Here is a 19,239-nt window from a genome sequence, read left to right on the forward strand (position 1 = left end):
CTTTCAGCTCAGGTAAGTTAAAAAGGCGAAAAAGAAAAAATTGTCGGAAATGGGCCTCTATATGTTTCATGTTTCCAGACATTGGAAAATCAAGGGTTGAAGGATATCTGGAAATAGTCCATGAGAAATCAAACATTAATCTATGAACAATATATGACAAATATAAGTAATCCGGAACAAAATTGATATTCCTGTAAATCAAGCAACCAGTATGTTCAATGTATTTTTAGAACCTTGAAGAATTGCTTATTTAATAATTGGTAGCTTTGTCTTTATAGTATAATGAAAAAGGTGAGTCAAATAATGTTGTTCCTCATTTTATTTATACTAAATAAAATTAACACCATTTAGCATTAACAGTATCTTCCATTTGAGACTCTTTAGTTCTGAAAAATTGACCTTTTTCATATTTTTAATGACATAGTAATCAAATCACAAGTACAAGAGTGATGACCTTAAAGTTTCTTCTACAGTCTTTTTTCATGATCTTTAATAACACTTATTTTATACTCATTTATATGAGAATCAGTAATTAAAGCTACTGTTTTACTTAGATTGTCATGAAATTCTTATATCTAATTGCATATTTTGATACCATTAAAATAAAAAGGTTATTCATTTTTGCTTTTGTGTCACTTTTTTTTTCTATTCAACACACGCTAGAGCGGTTACACACACTACATGCAACAGTATTTACGGTCAAAGCAGGAGTGCCACAAGGTTCCGTCCTGGGACCACTTTTTTCATCAATGACCAGTTCGTATTTAGAAAATTGAAGTATTGATCTTTTTTCCAACTGACAATTAATGCAACCCCATATTATCAACACAGTTTTATATCATTTTATCTATTATACAATATTTCCAATTCTCTCAGAACATTTAAATTTCGCCCAAATCTACTGTTAGCTAGCCAAAAATATCCACATGATTGTTGCACCTGCAGTTTCTCCGATACATGTTACATGTAGGATATAAAAAATTGTCTTAAAATGTCAAACTGTCATCATATTATAATATCAAAGTATCAGCATGTCAAATTATAAGTATTAATTTCAAGGTATCAGCATATAAAGACAATTTATCTTTATATATACAAATGTGATGAATAAGAATCAGCATATGATCAAGTTGTCCGATCCTCAGGTTATGAACATCAGTAGACTAGTTAAGAACTCAAAAAGTAATGTGAATATACCCATGTTTTTTCTGCAATGACAGGTCCGTATTGGGGGGGGGGGGGTTATACATGTAATTATATAGGGAAAATTAATTTATTTTACTCAAATATATTTTCAGAAAACGTAAATAAAAGCATCAATTAAACGTTTTCTAATTGAAAATTTATCATGAAGTATATATTAGGATAAAAAATTTATAGGTATCCAGGCATTTGGAAAAATACACGTTTTTTAATATAATTTATATGAATACTTATATGATATTTCATTTCTTCTATCAACTTCAATTGTTACATAATACATACATGTAACTTTAAAAAGCATGCAACATCATTGCAAGCTACCACAGATCACTTCCAAGTATCATTTCATGCTAATAAACATTGCTGTTGAAGGCAAGATTAACGGAAATTCGATTTCTATACAAATGTCAGTTTTCCCCACTTTTAGGGGGGTTGGAAATATTTACTTTTTATAAGTCCATTTCTACAAAATCATAGAACCTTGAACATATATTACATTGCCTGAAATAAAAATTGTTGCACGAAAACATTTCAATTTTAGGTTTCATTTTGAGATATTTAATTAATAATTTTAAGAGTTATTGTTCCTAGCTGAGGAGCGGATATCCTTAAATAATAATGTCAAAGTAACATCATATAATGAAAAAGTTGCAGCATTTAAAGACACCTATAAGATTATAATGAGGAAATACACATATCAGCATATAATGACGTATCAGCATAAAAGGTCAAAGTATCACTATGAGTTTATGATAAAGAATCATGTATCAGCACGGAATGCCAACGTTTTAACAAATAATGAAGTGTCGGCATATAAAGACAAAACACTAGCATCTAACGAAGAAGTACTATCGCAACTTAAATATTATCCACATATAAGGCTTATAAGCAGCTGAAATGTTTCATATAAGCAAAAACTTTTATAAGGCAAGTTTTAAATTATGATAAAAGAAAAAGAAAAAAACATGGTAATCGCAAAGAATCTAGAATGGAATTGTATGAGGTTAAAGTTTTGTCTATTCTAAGTTAGTTTTTAGTGTTACCTTTATTAATTGGTTTAAGGGACACAAGGTAATGTAAAAGTTTTATGTGTTGTGGTGTTTTCTTATATCACGACTCATTATTCCAAAAAAGTGAACAAATACAACAAGTCATTTTCTTCTTCAACGCCCTGAGGTTGTGTCTTACTTCATTCACTCGAAATGCATATACTAGAGGGTTAAAGGCGGAATTGAGATTCGCAATGACACACACGAAATATATTGCATCCTGGCTCACTCCTTCCTCTGATGGAAATGCATGTCTCCAACCCATTAGAAAAGACAAAGCACACAAAGGCGATAAACAGAACAGAAGACAACCTGCTAGAATCAGCAACGTGACAACTGCCTTTCTATGAGAAACAAGTTTTAAAGTTCTCAAAGACAACCGTTTTATGTTGATGTCACATGGTTTGCGTGATGTAAAAGACAGTTCTTCCTTTATCTCTTTTCGCTGACCAGACTGGGGTTGAACGTTGATAACTCGCGGTTTACTGATGGTAAAAACAGGGTTACGTTTGCTTGATGTAGGGGATACCAGAGTTCTCTGAAGATTTAGAACTCGATGTAACATCCATCCACAGGAAGTGATAATGAAAAAGAGGCCGAGGAAGAGAAGGATGGCCCAGGAGCGGAAAATAGCGTGAGCGTCATGATCTGAAAAGAGTTGTGGAATGGTGCACACAGTAATGTTATGGTCCTGTCGCAAAGCTGTGAATGGTATGAATACAATCATAAATGAACAAACCCATGTTGCAATAACAATTATCCAGAATCGACACACCCTTTTGGTCCGCTCTGAAGAGTAATTTTTAGTTAATATCCACCAACGGTCTGCACATATAAAACACAAATGTAGCAAAGAAGCTACAATGCAACATAGGTATATACTTAGGGCAAACCAGCAACGAGCGTACACCAGAGGAGGCCTAGGATCCTTAATTCCATCCGTAATGCGAAGCGCGTTGAACAGAAACACGCTACTAATGCTCACCAAACAATCGGTGATACTGAGGCTCAAGATGTGGACGTTCCGGATTTTTCGCCCCATGCAACGTCCACTGATTAAAATGATAATGACAGGAAAGTTCAGTAAGAAAATAATCAGAGTTGAAGTCACATAAAATGATATGGAGAAAACCCGAAAAGCCATCTTGTTGGACCTCAATATAGAAGATCAATGGACTTTCAATCTCTGGGAAAAAATTTTATCGATATCGATCATTTTCTGTGTTACATTAATTTTGCGTGTACGGTAATGCTACTTTGAAGTTAATTAAGACCATTAATGTCAATGTTTTCCGTTCCATTATGGAACAATTAAAACAACAATTTGATAATTTTTCGTCATACTGTATCAGTCGGCGTAAAGTGCAAGCATATCTTTTAACATCCTGCAAGCTTCTCGAGATAAGCCGCTACCAGAAGAGTTTAAAATAGAAACTCAGAATGAAGTGTTCAATAAATCAAAGGAGAATGGAAAGGTCATGTTTATGATAAAGCATTAATGGTATTTATTTAGTTTCATGAATGTTTGGCAGTGACAGTGTGAATATTAATTTAACAGCAATGTTTTTTGCTTCTTCTTTCTTTCTTTATTTTGTTGAATATTAAAAAAACAACAACAACAAACAAAAAAACTTAAAACTGTCTGAAAAAATAGAAAAAAATCTTTGCTTTGGATCCTGGCTTCAAACTTTGTCACTTAATGAAAAAAAAATTTAAAAATGAGGGATGGCGATTTTTTAAAGTCCTTTGGCCACTGGGGTGTGTTTTAAAAAGTTTTATTTCATGATTAGAAAGTAACTTATCAGAAAACCGCGATCGGCCTCGCCTCTCTAGAAGCGAGACGACCATCGATGGGTTTCTTTGAGAGAGGGGGGGGGGGTATGTGTTCCGAAGATCAAAATGGAAGAAAGAAGGGCGGAGATAACAATCCATCAATATCGTCAAGGAGGCTGAAGAGAAAATGAGTTTAGAGGTTTGCAAACCACATCAGTGTAACCACTAGAGAAAGCAGTAAGACGGAGAAGGGAGAGAGAAGTCTGCTTCCGTCCCCAATCGTCTGTAAGCGGGGGAGTGGGCTGGAAGTAGTCTAGACAGGAAGGTCGAGAGAGACTTTTGTTATCAAAAGACTGCAAACATGGAGACAGATGCACTGATGGTTTATGAGGATGGAGATTATTGATCTACTACAGCGAGCGCCCTTAAGGTAGATCTACTAAAATGAATTTTATCCCTTTGTTAAAATGCATGAAAATTAAGGAAACATACAAACGTTGCCAATTTGTGAAAGTTCCTGGACAAAAGCTTTTAAAAATACGAATGGATTTTTTTTAATGTAAGTGGGAGCTTTCTCATCGAGTCCCCGGATAGAACTAAACATGAGGACGAATAGCTACTGACAATAGCAAAAGACACTAGGTACCACTGCATACCGTCGAAAAAAATATTGCCTTATTGTTCTGCCCATGAATTACTACATGTAATACAAATCTAAGAATTGTGTGTGCGAGATTGGTCCCTCGCCTTCTTAAATTATCTAGAAATAAAGGGAATTCGAGTTTGTGTATTAGTTCAAACATTAGTATGACATCATCTTTTGTTCTTTTAATACTTTCTATTTCTTGAAAGAACCAAGACAGTCCAATAAGTTACCTGTAACTGTCCAATAAGTTTAAAAATCTGTCCATTATTAAAAATATAAGGAATGTTATTTTGTAACTTATTGGACGGCTACAGGTAAGTTGTTGGAATAGGAAAACACAACAAAGACACAAATATTTGTTTAAGCAATGAATCCAACATGCATGCATGTATCACAAAGTTATCAATATGAAATATATATATATTCCAAGACACAGAAACAAAAACTGAAACTTTGTAATTGTTTCAATAAATAATGAAATGTGTATTCCAACTCATAACGAATGTCAAAACTTGAATTTGAAGGAAATATCACCCAATTCTTTGGAATTTCATGGCAGTAGGAAACGGATGGGGGGGGGGGTGCCCCCCCCCCCTCTAATAATTTTGCCGATATATAGATTACTATAGAAAACATAGCTACTATATGCTTGTGCCCCCTCAATAAAAACGTCCTGATGCCCCCTTTTTTTTTTTGCTTTTCAAGGATAGTTGGTAGTTGACAGTGCCCCCACAACTGAAAATGTATGGCTGTGCCCCCTCCCCCCCCCCCCCCCCAACTGAAATTGCTTCCTACGGGTCTGAATGTAACTTGCACCAACAACACGCCCGGGAATATCACTTCTTTTTAATGCCTTCCTGGAAAGAATCAATCGGTCCTTCTTCTTTCTCACTAGTACTCAGATTTATTTTTCTTATTTCTGCAGGAGCACATCGTCTCTTCTGTTATAGGAATGCAAGGGTATTTGGTCAAAAGTTTTCGCCCGACTTGTTTCTGACTTCAGCGTTAAAAAAAGCTTCTTTTTATTTCTTTTTCACCTAACATGGCGATGTCCTTAAGCATGAAAACATCAACATTGGGTACTGTGTAACATTCTCTCTGTCAATTAAAGAACAAAAGTCACTGCCCATTTACATTTCTGCTCCATTTTCTGTGATAAGACTGTTCTAAATCATCTAAATATTGTTGATGTAATTAGGGAAATCTCTACGTTCCCTTTAAAGTCATTGAGAAATATTTGAGAAAACCCCCACTTTGAGTTCAAAGCACATTATCTTGACAATCCTAGCTAAGCTCAAAATCCAAAATGTAACTTGATAATGAATTGATATCTTTATTTCTTTATTATTACTAGATTGGTCATCATATCTCAATTCGTTTCGCATCAGAAATATGCTTTCAACATTTACAATCACAAGAAAATGGTGTTCGTATCTCATGCTTTGTGGTCAATCACATTCTTTAATCAGTTATTTAAATATAGCACTTATCTGTAACTGTTCAATAAGTTAACGATTACAATGAATATATGCAAGTTTCTTTTGATTGTCATCAACATTTACCCGAGACAGTCCAATAAGTAGACAAAGTTTACTTATATAATACAATGATTATATATGAAACAGTTCTAAGACAGTACATTATAAATGTTTTGAGTAGGTTATAGGCTTCATACTGTCCATTCTGTGACAAGAAAGAACTATTGTCGGGCCTAACGTTCCTCCAACAGCTTTCTCTTCTCACAGAATGGACAGTTTTCGGCCTATAACCTTCACAGAAATGCTCGATATTTAAATGTTTATCAAAGATAAACTTGAAACATGATGTAGGTTCACACTTTATTCAATAAATAAATATAGGATCTCTCTTGATTTGTGGTTGGATATGATTCTTATCCAACGAGTTGTCTGGGGTTATTTTATCCCCGAGCCTTGGTTGACTTGGTTGCGAATGCAAGAGTGATGAGAAGTAAAGAGTATGAGCTAGGGCATTCACTGTTTTACGACGACTAAGAACCATGAAGTAAAAGTACATAATTATCGACACCTACAAAGTATGCCCCCAGATAATTGTTAGGAACATCAATGTTTATACGATATGGCAGTTAAGATTGTATAAAAGATTTTTTTATGATTTGTTACAGCGAATTTCTATTGTGCCAACGATTTTACTTTCCGGAAATCTTCATTCTATGCATGCAAAGTTCTACACTTAGTGTTTCCCACGATGGCTGCGGCTGGAAAACTTATTTGTAGAATTTCGAGTAAGATTTTTCAATTAATTTTTTATATTTATGTGTCTTTAAATGAAAACCCGTTTCATTTTACTCAAATGTAGATTTATGCAAATTTAGAATTTGCTTCGATCACCTATTTACCAAGGTGACACTGGCATTTCGAATTTCCTCTATAATCAACGTATGATATGGTGATTAAATTGATGTAGACCTATGTTTTGAATAATTCGTTTGGTTTACGGTGTACATTTCATTTTTTTATAAGGTGTGTGGGCTTAAAAGATTTTTTTCACACATCATTTATTCTTTAACCCATCTTTATCAGTTAATGTTCACAGGATTGGCATTATGTGTGTCACATTTGGCTTTCAGAGTTTTATCGCTCATTGAAATCCCAGGAGCGTAAATTTCAGTTTTTGTATGAAAATGAGTTATTGTGAAAACTTTGAGGGTGACTGGTATTATGATACAAATTTTGGTCCTCATTTATAGTTGAATATATGAGATGAACATATTTTCCATACTGTGATTGCATATTAAAAGGATTAAAAATTATCTATTTAAACATATAGGGGGGCCTAATAATTATATGAATAAACTGTTTGCAGGCATCACAAAATCTGGAGTCAGATCATGTTACACCAATACACGAAAAAATCTGATGATAGACAGAAATACTAAAGTTATCTGCCAGGGATTCACAGGAAAACAGGTATCATTGTATACATATTTGTATATAAGAAGGATAACCAGAATATTGCTGATAAAAGTAACCATATATTAATTATGAAGCAGTAAAGTATTTTATGCAGCAAATCTGAAACAAAAATGGTTAAAGTGACTTCAGTGTTCTAGGGCTGTCACGGTTCAAGCTGCAGGACTGTAGCATTATGGTTTTATATTTTAGTCTTTGACCATATATAATGGTACAGATCCCATAATGCAAATATGGTGCAATTTACAGCACAAGTTTTTCTGTGCACTTGGGGATGTATTTCTCCATTTTTCAGCATTGGACAATCAACTACCTTTCATTCTCAAATTCTAGACATATTCATAGAGACCCTAACATGTTCAAACAGCAATTTCAACCAAATTACAGCTACTCTTAAGTTTTTGTTTGTATAAAACTCATGGTTTTCTTTTTAGGGGACCATACACAGCCAGCAAGCCATTGAGTATGGGACAAAGATGGTTGGAGGTGTCTCCCCTGGAAAAGGGGGTCAAATCCACTTAGGTCTTCCTGTCTTTAATTCAGTTCAGGAGGTAAATGCAATTTCTAATCACTGCTTGTAACATCAAATTACTAAAATGTATGTAAGTTATTTACATATAACATAAGGTTCAAATCTAATACAAATTTCAATGTATTAGAGTCATACATGACAGTCTGACTATTAGAATAAATCCACTGTATCCTGTTACAGGCAAAGGACAAGACAGACTGTGATGCTTCAGTTATTTATGTTCCACCACCATTTGCAGCAGCTGCCATTAATGAAGCAATTGATGCAGAAATCCCCCTAGTTGTTTGCATTACAGAGGGAATTCCCCAGCAGGATATGGTCAAGGTCAAACATAAATTAGTACGCCAGGATAAGACTAGACTTATTGGACCAAACTGTCCAGGCATTATTAAAGTAAGTCAGGGAGACTGATTCAGTTACAGATTAGAAGATATTTTTGGTATAAGAGTTGAAAGGAAAAGTCATTACTTTCTTCCTGAGAAAAATATAGATCCCAAAAAAGTTATTTAAGTTTGAATAAGATTTGTCTCCATATATACTTGTGAATCATTTGGTAGAGTTATCTGTTCTAATGGGGACAAGCAACTGCATCAAGAGATTGTACTGGTAAAGGTACATGTAGTACTGAAATCAGTAAATTTTGTGTTCAATTTTCGTTAGAGGTACATAGAGACCCATGAATTTGTCCACCACAAAATGTCATTTTCACATATATTACTACTCAACAACTCTTCATCCACTAAATCAAATCCCCATGAACCCAAATTTTTTTTTCTAAAACCATGAAAATTTGACCCCACAAAAATATGTGATTTTACAGTATATTGAATTGTAACAGGGTAGTTTCTGCTTTTAATGGAATAACAAAACTCCTTTAAGGGTTCATAATTTATTATTTACCAAATTTGATTGCCCTGACCCTACCGTAACAATATTGAGAATATATCATTAAATAATCATGATAATTAATGCACAATCCAAAACATACGCAATATTGCATAAAGGGAGATAACTCTTACATTCATTTAACATAAATCCAATACTCTCTTTGAAATATACTTTGAACATACAATTAAAAATACTTTCACAACACAGTATATAACATTACTTTTAAGCTTATCATATATGCATATTAGACATTATATACTTTTTGTAAATAAACAATAGGTCATAAAAACAATAAAATTTTATTCTGAAGGAATAGGCAATTTACTTCGTAAATGGCTCGGAGTCCAGATGATAACTATAAATTATCATTGACTACCGTACACATAATTCATTTATCACAAAATATATATGTACATATTTTCTGGACTATAAAATACACTAGCTTTAGTGCTAATAACTTATTAAAAATCTAACTTTCAAAATATCTTTCCTACTGTGCAAATTGATATTGCCAAAATTATAGGTTTCACAATTAATCGAAATATATTATAGATATTTAAAGTAAGTAAATAAATATTGGCTTACCAGGTGATGAAGAAATTGTCACAAATTCAGTTGGTGTAATTTTTCAAATACACAAGTCAACCTCTCTGCAAAAGTTCTGGACAAAGAACAGAATATTTACAAACCAATTAACACAAGAAAACAAAACTCATACCAATGGAAACAAAGAACTTATAAGACATAAGGCAAATTACAGGGTTAGTCAGGGTAGCATGTTACACCTGAATGATCATTTAACTTGTTGAATAATTTGAAATAATATATATATATATATATATATATATATATATATATATATATATATATTAGGCCACCATTTAAAAAGGTTTTGTTTGATGCACTCTGATCCACTTTTTTTTTCAATGTGGGTAAGTAGGTAGGCAATTTTAAATTTTTTCACACATTTATAACCATCATAAAAGTCACAGACTTAAAAATTTATTGATGGTTGCAGTACACAATGTATACACAGGACAACTAAACAGATTAAATATTTATGGCTATAAAAACATGCAGTCTAAAACATCGTAGAAAAATGATAAACACTGACTTTGAAAATGATACGGACAATCTTATTTTATCTTCTGCAAAAAATAATAATATTTTTTTTTTTTTAATTTAAAGTACTGTAAGAAAATGACTGGGCAGGGGCAATTTTGACAGGTCAGTCAGAGTACATCAAACAAATCATTTTTTATTGTTGGCCTTATAAATCTTTTTAACTTACAGCCAGGAGAGTGTAAAATTGGCATAATGCCAGGCCACATTCATCAGAGAGGATGTATAGGAATTGTTTCTCGCTCCGGAACCCTGACCTACGAAGCTGTCCATCAGACCACACAGACGGGACTCGGTCAGACCCTTTGTGTTGGTATTGGGGGAGATCCATTTAATGGAACCAATTTTATCGATTGTTTGGAGGTGTTTTTAGCTGATCCTAAAACAGAAGGTATGAATGTTAAACTGATCATATTCGTGGTTATAGAATTTCAGAAAATTCATTTTTTTTTTAAAGTATATTTTTAGGTCACCTGAGTCACTCAGGTGACCTATTGCTATCTCTTTTCGTCCGTCATCGTCCGTCGTTCGTTGGTCGTAAACTTTTGAACATTTTCAGCTTCTTCTCTGGAACCAGTGAACCAATTTCAACCAATTTTGGCATATAGCATCTATGGGTGAAGGGGAACAAAAATTGTGAAATTTGTGGCCCCTGCCCCCCTGGGGCCTGAGGGGTGGGGCCAAAACCATCAAAATTAATGCAATCTTTAAAAATCTTCTTCTTTACTCCTGGACATCAAGCAGTCAAACTGTTGGCATGATTGTAATAAGCATTTAGCCCTCTACCAAAATTATGAAATTCATGGCCCCAGGGTCAGGGGTTCTGGTGCTAGGGCGGGGCTATATAGATCATATAGTGAAAGTGCATTATTTCTTTGAAAATCTTCTTCTCTACTCCTGGGTATTATTGAAACAAATTGAATACATAGTTATGATGAGCAAGGGTGACTCTACCAAAATTGTGAAATTCATGGCCCCAGCGTCAGGGGTTCTGGTGTTAGGGCGGGGCTATATAGAACATATCGTGAAAGTGCATTATTTCTTTGAAAATCTTCTTCTCTACTCCTGGATATTATTGAAACAAATTGAATACATAGTTATGATAAGCAAGAGTAACTCTACCAAAATTGTGAAATTCATGACCCCTGGGTCAGGGGTTCTGGTGCTAGGGCAGGGCTCTTTTGATTATATAATGAAAATGCATTAATTCTTTGAAAATCTTCTTCTCTACTCCTGGGTATTATTGAAACAAATTGAATACATAGTTATGATAAGCAAGAGTAACTCTACCAAAATTGTGAAATTCATGGCCCCAGGGTCAGGGGTTTTGGTGCTAGGGCGGGGCTATATAGATCATATCGTGAAAGTGCATTATTTCTTTGAAAATCTTCTTATCTACTCCTTGGTATTATTGAAACAAATCGAATACATAGTTATGATGAGCAAGAGTGACTCTACCAAAATTGTGAAATTCATGGCCCCTGGGTCAGGGGTTCTGGTGCTAGGGTGGGGCTATATAGATCATATAGTGAAAGTGCATTATTTCTTTGAAAAGCTTCTTCTCTTCTCCTTGGTATTATTTAAACAAATACATGGTTATGATAAGCAAGGATGCCTTTTCCAAATTTGTGAATTTCATGACCCCTGGATCAGAGGTTCTGATGTTAGGGCGGGACTCTATTTATTATATAGTGAAAATGCATTAATGCTTTAAAAATCTTCTCTGCACCTGGGCATATCAGAGGCAAAAAGGGTAAAAGTTTTAATAAGGAAGGGTATTTTTACCAGATTTTTGAACATCAAGACCATTTGGTCAAGTGTTCTAGTCCAGGCCAGGGCTCTATTAATTTGTATTCTACTGAGAGGAGTTATTCCCCTTTGCCATTTACTTGTGATAATTAATCACTGTAAATAATGTACTTGAAAGGTTAATAGAATAAGAGAATTATGCAAGAATTTTTATTGTATAATACAAAAAGTACTTTCATAGTTTTAATGATCAGGTAGACTTGTCTTATTAAGGTTTTCCATCCCTAATAGGAACTAATTCTCTATCCTTAAATATCAATCACGTATATAATACTCTGATATTAATTAAGAACTTTACAGTAGAAAAGGATTTACCAAGTGAAAGTTTCAGAAACGTAATTAACTAAGCAGTATTTAATTAATAGAAATTGCATTGAAGTCTATGGAGACAAGCGATTTTTTAAAAATAAAAATTCAGATAATAAGAATATCAACAAGCATTCTGAGAGTATTGCATTAGCAATACTAGTCCCCTACCGGCAAGTGTAATCTGGTTCCGTTCCCGTTAAGAATTGAAAATGCCATAATTCCGTCAAAAATTAATGAAGCGGGACGAAGTGCAAACTTGATCTGTAACTAATCAAGGTAAAGCCACATACCAAAAATCAGCTCAATATCTACAAGCGTTTAGAAGAAAATTGCGGAAAACCCGTTAAAATTGAAAAGGCCGTAATTCCGTCAAAAATCAATGAAGCGGAACGAAATGCAAACTTGATCTGTAACTCATCAAGATACACTCACATACCAAAAATCAGCTCAATATCTGCAAGCGTTTAGGAAAAAAGTGCGGAAAACCAAGTGGGACAGACTGACAGACAGACAGAGGGACAGACAGACAGACAGACGGACAGACAGACGGACGGACAGACGGACGGACAGACTCAGAGGAAACCTATAGTCCCCTCCGGTTTCACCGGTAGGGGACTAATAACTACTGTGGTGGAAAGATCCATTAAATCATTAAAAATAGAATGACAATTGAAAACAATTATTTTACCGTATATTTTTTTAAAATTGATTTTTATTACTTAAAAAAAGAGGGAGATAACTCTTCAACAAAGGTCAAGTCATAAATTAGGACACTTCCATTCTTACATGCTAATAGTAATAAATGTAGATTATGTCTAAATATACTGAGTATTCCACCCGTACACATCTGTTATGTATTCAAATTCATTGAATCTGAGGCTATTAGGGATGGAATAACAGTACCTTAAATGTTCATCAAAGACCGAGAGTCTTACTCAGGCCAATGTAAGAGATTTCCACAAGGAATTAAAAGAGTACAGAAGCACTGATAGTTTCTTAATATACTGTCTGGTGAGAGTGATAAATGGGGAACAGATTAGAACCTAATGTATGAACTGTTAATGAATACTAGACTAATTATTTTGTTGATCCTGATCACCCTATTTTTCTTGCTTTTGGGCAACAAAGCTTCACCTTTCAGTTCATTTTATACTCTATGGATCCTCTAAATTGTTGTATTATACTCAGGTGACCGTTAAGGCCCTTGGGCCTCTTGTTTGTTAATTCTATAGATACATGAATGTCTGAATGGAAGTAGTGAGAGATTGTGTTTTATACTTGGAAATGAAGTTATCAATCACAAACCATAAGCAGGATTTTTTTTTTTCATTTAAGATATATTTAAATGCTAGCTTTAATGTTCTTTAACCTAGGAATAATTCTGATTGGTGAGATTGGAGGTGGAGCTGAGGAAAAAGCAGCAGAATACCTCAGAAATAACAACCACGTAAGTCAGACATTAAAAAGCAGAGTATCTATTAAAGAAATAACAACCATGTAACTCAAACATTTCCACAGATTGAATCCAAATACATATGTGGACTTCAAAAATTCTTTAAACATATGTTTAGGGAAAATAAATCTGGCTCAAGGAATTATGTATTCTCTTACCAGACTTTATGTACCATTACTGTATATAGGGAAATTTTCGCCCCCATTTTATGTTCACCCCTTTCGCCCTACTCACAGTTTTGTGAATTATAAACGGGGCGAATTCAAAGAACACAGTATAATTTGTTAAACAGAACCGCGACTGGGCAAATTTTAAATGTGCAAAATTGTTTGCAAGTGTGAAAGGCGAAAATAGCTTGGAGCAAAAATAACCCTGTATACAGTACTGTAATTTATTTATGTTTAATAATTTGGAGAAGTATTAAGCTAAAATTCAGTGTAGCTAGCTTTAATTTGTCTTTGGTGATATCAAGAGCATCTACCAGTCCAGAAAAAGGCAGTTCATTTTTAAACTTAATTCAGAGAAAAAAAATGAATGAAAATGATTGATTTCTTATTTCACAAAAAATTCCAAACCCATTGGTAAAAATGATAAATGGCAAATGAGGACATAACCATTTGTTAAGGCATAAAAAGGCATCAATTCTGTTAATTGATAACTAAGCACATTCAATCAAATTTTGTAGGGTCCAAATGCCAAGCCAGTAGTTTCTTTTATTGCTGGCTTGACTGCACCTCCAGGCAGGAGAATGGGCCATGCAGGAGCCATCATTGCTGGGGGGAAAGGAGGAGCAGATGAAAAAATAGAGACATTAAAAGCAGCAGGTGTCACAGTCACATTATCCCCAGCTGAAATAGGAAAAGAAATGTTAGAGGTATGGTGTTGAGTTGCTCCCCTTTACTAGAACTCTTAAAATTACTAATTATGTCTTACTAATAGTCTCTTGGTTACTGTACAAAAGTGAGTTGAAGTGTGATTTTTAAAAAAAAAAAAATAACCTCAAAGCATTTTGTGATGTTGTGTCAAATATGAATTCTTTTTCTGCTAGACACTCTATCCGAAAGAAGGTATAGATGTTTTGTAAACTGTTGCTTTTCCTTTGTCATATTAATGCTTCCATTCAAAGAGTCAACCTCTCATGCTTGACATGACTCATGAATAAATCATGAAAAGTTGTAAAGTATATCATCTTCATCTATAAATTGTTTATCAAGTATATCATCAATATGTGATTTCTAAATCAATGAATTACAATTTAAAATTTTTTTCTTACCCAAATGTTTGGCAGAAAAGGGAATGCATAGAAAAGAGCAAACACATACAGTAAAACTTGTATATAGAGAAGTTCAGGGCACCTTTGAATTTACTTCACTATATCCGTTATTTGTTGTATCCCTAGATCGAATTCCTTGAAGTATACATAGCGAATTTGCAATATAGATTTTTTTTTTTCAATTAAGTGTGACTACAAAATGTATTTAGGGAAGTATAAAATTCAAAATTTGCCTTGGAGTGAAAAAGTTTTCGGATGAATTGAGTTTCGAATATAAATACGTACAAAATCAATGTCATTTCAATATTTTGAAAATTTGCTATTGAAGATATAAATTACACTATTATTATCTTCTAGGGGACAAAAATTCAGTAAATTCTCTATATCTGAGTTCTTTATATCCATAAAATTTTACAAGGAATTGTTAAAAATTTGGCCTGGGATTGCAGAAACCTTGGCTATACCTGTAAATTCGCTTTATCTATGTTCTTACTAAACAAGTTTTACTGTATTGTTATTTTGAAATAAATACATTTGCATAGTCATTTTCTTCTAAGTACACCAACATTTATTAGCTCACCTAAGCAGAGTCTCAACAGAGTATCTCTGATTGAAGTTTGTCCATCATCTGTTCTGACATCTTAAGAAGTAGACCAATTGAAACTGAGCAAAAAAGAACTCTTAGCTTTTGGGACTTTAAAACCCTTTGTTATCAGTGTATATTCAAACTTGTTCAAACTCAAACTACAGCATATGGTCATGTTATATATCGAAAATCATTATATGGGTATTAGTAGCTTTGACATTCTCATGTTATTCAAGTCATAAATTAGTTTTAAATGCATGTTGCACTTTTTGCAAAAATAGGCTAATGATGGGATTGAATTTACCAAATTTTTCAAAGATCTTTCTTTAAAATAAAACCATATGATGAAATGTTATTATAAAGCATCCCTGGGAAGTAAAAGATTCAGTTTTTCAAATGATATCTCTTGGCTGAATTTAAAGTAGTTCAGGAGAGCATTATAACCCATTTGCCTCATGTTCAGTTTATGCTTAAAAATGTGTCATTTTTGAAGATTCTGCTATTTTCTCATGTTAGATAACCTCTTGTATTTTTATTATGATAAAATGTAGGATATACAAGATTTTTGAAAAACCGTACAATTTTGTTTAACTATTGCCAATTACAGGCACTTTAGATTGTTGATTTCATGCATGACGGTAATGCTTAAAAAATCATGACTTACAAGTGCATGACATTGTACTTTTAGCTTAAACATCTTGTCATAGATTTACATGTAAGTTCTTTGAAAATATACCTGGTAGATACCTGTTCTAATGCAGTACTTAATGAATTATGAGAATTTCTCATCTTATTTGTTTATTAACCTAGTCAATGGAGAAAATGAGATATAGACAGCATTAACAGGTAGGACTCATTTTGGTGATAAATACCTTTCCTGATTTGAATGCTTTGGGCAAGGTAAACCATTCTGCACCTTCCTTTATAATGGCTTGCTTCCTTTGCCTAGTAAAATCGCAGATGTACATTTAAAATTAATGAGTTTCCTTTGTGGGTAATTTGACTGGGTTATGAAACAAAATTAATTTGTGAAAGGAGAACAACTGTCCTTAAGTCTATCTTCCTACATCAGCAATTTTGATTTTTAATGTCTGAAAAGTATTCACCTGTACAATTATACAACATAAGTAAATTCTGAGGAGATGCTTTCAGTATTATGGTAGCTTTTAAAACACTCTGTCAGGTCATTTTCCTATCATTGATCTCCATTAATCCTTGAAATCAGATATAATGTCTGCTGTTCTAGCAAAAAGGCATTTAAGTATGCTGAGATTGATTTCTTAATGAAAGTTCATACCAAAATTGAGTTATACTGGTCAATTAAAATAGAGTCAGGAATAGCCTCAGGAAATCTTAAGGTAATCACTTAATCATAAAATATGTTCTATATACTGCTTCTTCATTGAATTTCATTTAATGAAATTAGCAGTTAGCTTTTTATTTGAACATGTAACATAATTATATATTTTTCATAATGTAAATGTAACATTTTTCAGCAAATTTTTTTATACAGAGCATGTATAATGAGATTATCTGCTGGTGCTCTTTATATTGTTATCTGTGGTTATTATATGATTGATAAAGCATTTATCTTAGTTAAGAAAGACATCCAATTTTCTTAGCTGGTGTTTTTGCTTGCTAGGCATGTGAGATGTTTACTAGTTTGCTGTCCTCCTATTCCTCCAAGTAATCAATTCTTGATTGCATGAAAATAGAATTTTATGACTTTTGATAGTTTAGGCCCAACTACAAATGAAATAATATCTAGTTCATCATGAAAGTATGAAGGGATGAAAAGTTTTTGGAGATTAAAAAAAAATATTCACAAAGAATATTCATTTGTAGTGCATACACTTTTGTTAAACAAATGTACACATTGTACAGAATTTTAATTGCTTTGTTCATATGTATACTTGTATAAAGAAATTAAAATACATACATGTGAACAATGAACATTCAGTGCTTTTTTATTTTGAGTACAAATATTGTATATATATATATATATTTAAGGAATAACTGTCTAATTTTTTGGATTCATGATGTGATCAATCGAGTGGCTTGCGTGATAATTTGCATAAACGCCGAAGGCGTTTATGCATAAAATTATCACGCAAGCCAATCGATTGATCATCGTCATGAATCCAAAAAATCTGACAGTTATTCCTTATATTTACATGCTCCTGATTCTGCAAATTCCCGTGCTAATAGCCCCGCTTCTGTCTCTATTTGTCCCGCCCCGCATGTGATTTTTTTTAACCGCGCCTACCGATGAACCAGTAGATTTATGTAGAAATAAAGTATTTTTACAATCAGTAATTTTATCTCGGACAAAGACATTAGAAATGTAAATATATATATGTATATATAAGATATTTACTTTGTTTTCACTTTTAGGTTAATAACCTCTTGTTATTGATCCAGACATTTAGTCTGTTACTGAATTTCAGAAGACTTGTATTCCCCTTTTCTAGATCTTTGTCTGAGTAAGATAATGTTTTCATGTGTAATGTTATGTGCATGATACATGCAAGTTATTTAAGAACAAACATTGATTGGTTAATTATTAAAACAGTAAAATTCTAGCATAAATGTATATCGAAGTTGGGATGTATTAAGGAACAGTTCCCCAGTTTCTTTAAAGATACCAAATTCATTTAGAAAAAACTTAAAATTATACATGTATCAATTCATAAGCTGGGGGGGGGGGGGGGGTTCAATTTTTCAACAATGAATGATTATGCTCAGACCTTAGAAGTGATTAATTTTTTGACAGTTTTGCATTTTATAAAATTGTACAATGGATTTCATATTAAACTATTTTGTTTCAGAGAATGGAAAAACATAATCATCACCATTGACAAGACGAGAGATTGTAAGGACAACTAAAATTCAGGATGTTGAAATATGTGGGACATTTTAAGATGTGTGATTCATTAAATTATTACCAAATTATTAGAATTTGAGTGTTAGAAATAAATTGTGATGGAATATCATAAATGGTTGATATAAAAAATTGATTTTCACTTACCAGTAAGCCTTATATCCCATAGCAACATGCTTGCAAATAAAAAAAAATAGCAGATATCTGACTATATCCATAAGCAAATATCTACAATGTACCACACATTGAAAAAGTGACTGATTTAATATTTATAATACAGTTATTGATTTAATAAAAGATATATATTCCAATGGGAGGATTTTTTTTTTTTTTGGTTTACCTAAGCATATAAACTTTTTACATTTTCATCTTTGTCTTTGGAACCACTGGGCCAGTTTGAGCCAAATTTGAATATCCTTGAGTGAAGGGGATTAAAATTTGTTGAAATGAAAAACCTTCTTCCAAGGGGAGAAAATAAAAAAAAGGGGGTTATATATAAATATTCATAAGAACCACATGGCCCCAAAACATGAAACTTTTTTGAAATTTTCTTGACATACTGTAAATTTAAGTTTGTTTAAGGCATGGCTCCCAGGGTAGGGTGGGGCCACAATAGGGAGTCATAGTTTTACATGGGAATACATTTGAATTACCGGTATCTATGGGTACAGATTTCAGTTTGTGTTCAAGTCATATATATATATATATATATATATATGAACATTTTCAACTTCTGATGAAATTGGGGAACCAATTTTAACCAT

The 19,239-nt window shown here is 33.1% G+C and overlaps 1 protein-coding gene across 2 annotated transcripts; it reads left to right on the forward strand.

The window, feature by feature from the left end:
• Window positions 1–6,853: 6,853 nt before the first annotated feature.
• LOC133180966 (succinate--CoA ligase [ADP/GDP-forming] subunit alpha, mitochondrial-like) lies at window positions 6,854–18,786 on the forward strand. 2 transcript variants are annotated; one of them, XM_061315447.1, is made up of 9 exons: window positions 6,854–6,934; window positions 7,516–7,619; window positions 8,057–8,173; window positions 8,335–8,547; window positions 10,336–10,555; window positions 13,656–13,729; window positions 14,421–14,609; window positions 16,405–16,440; window positions 18,423–18,786. In XM_061315447.1, the coding sequence occupies exons 1-8, from the start codon at window positions 6,898–6,900 to the stop codon at window positions 16,435–16,437; spliced, it is 987 nt and encodes a 328-aa protein (XP_061171431.1). In that variant the 5' UTR covers window positions 6,854–6,897; the 3' UTR covers window positions 16,438–16,440; window positions 18,423–18,786. The 2 variants fall into 2 exon arrangements, with proteins under 2 accessions (XP_061171431.1, XP_061171432.1); XM_061315448.1 differs by lacking the exon at window positions 16,405–16,440 and having other exon boundaries at window positions 6,860–6,934.
• The last annotated feature ends 453 nt before the right edge of the window (window positions 18,787–19,239 follow it).

The sequence above is a fragment of the Saccostrea echinata genome, unplaced genomic scaffold (genome assembly GCF_033153115.1).
Source record: "Saccostrea echinata isolate AGI-Se365-2 ecotype Australia unplaced genomic scaffold, CSIRO_AGI_Sech_v1 ptg000008l, whole genome shotgun sequence".
Classification (NCBI taxonomy): Eukaryota; Metazoa; Mollusca; class Bivalvia; order Ostreida; family Ostreidae; genus Saccostrea; species Saccostrea echinata.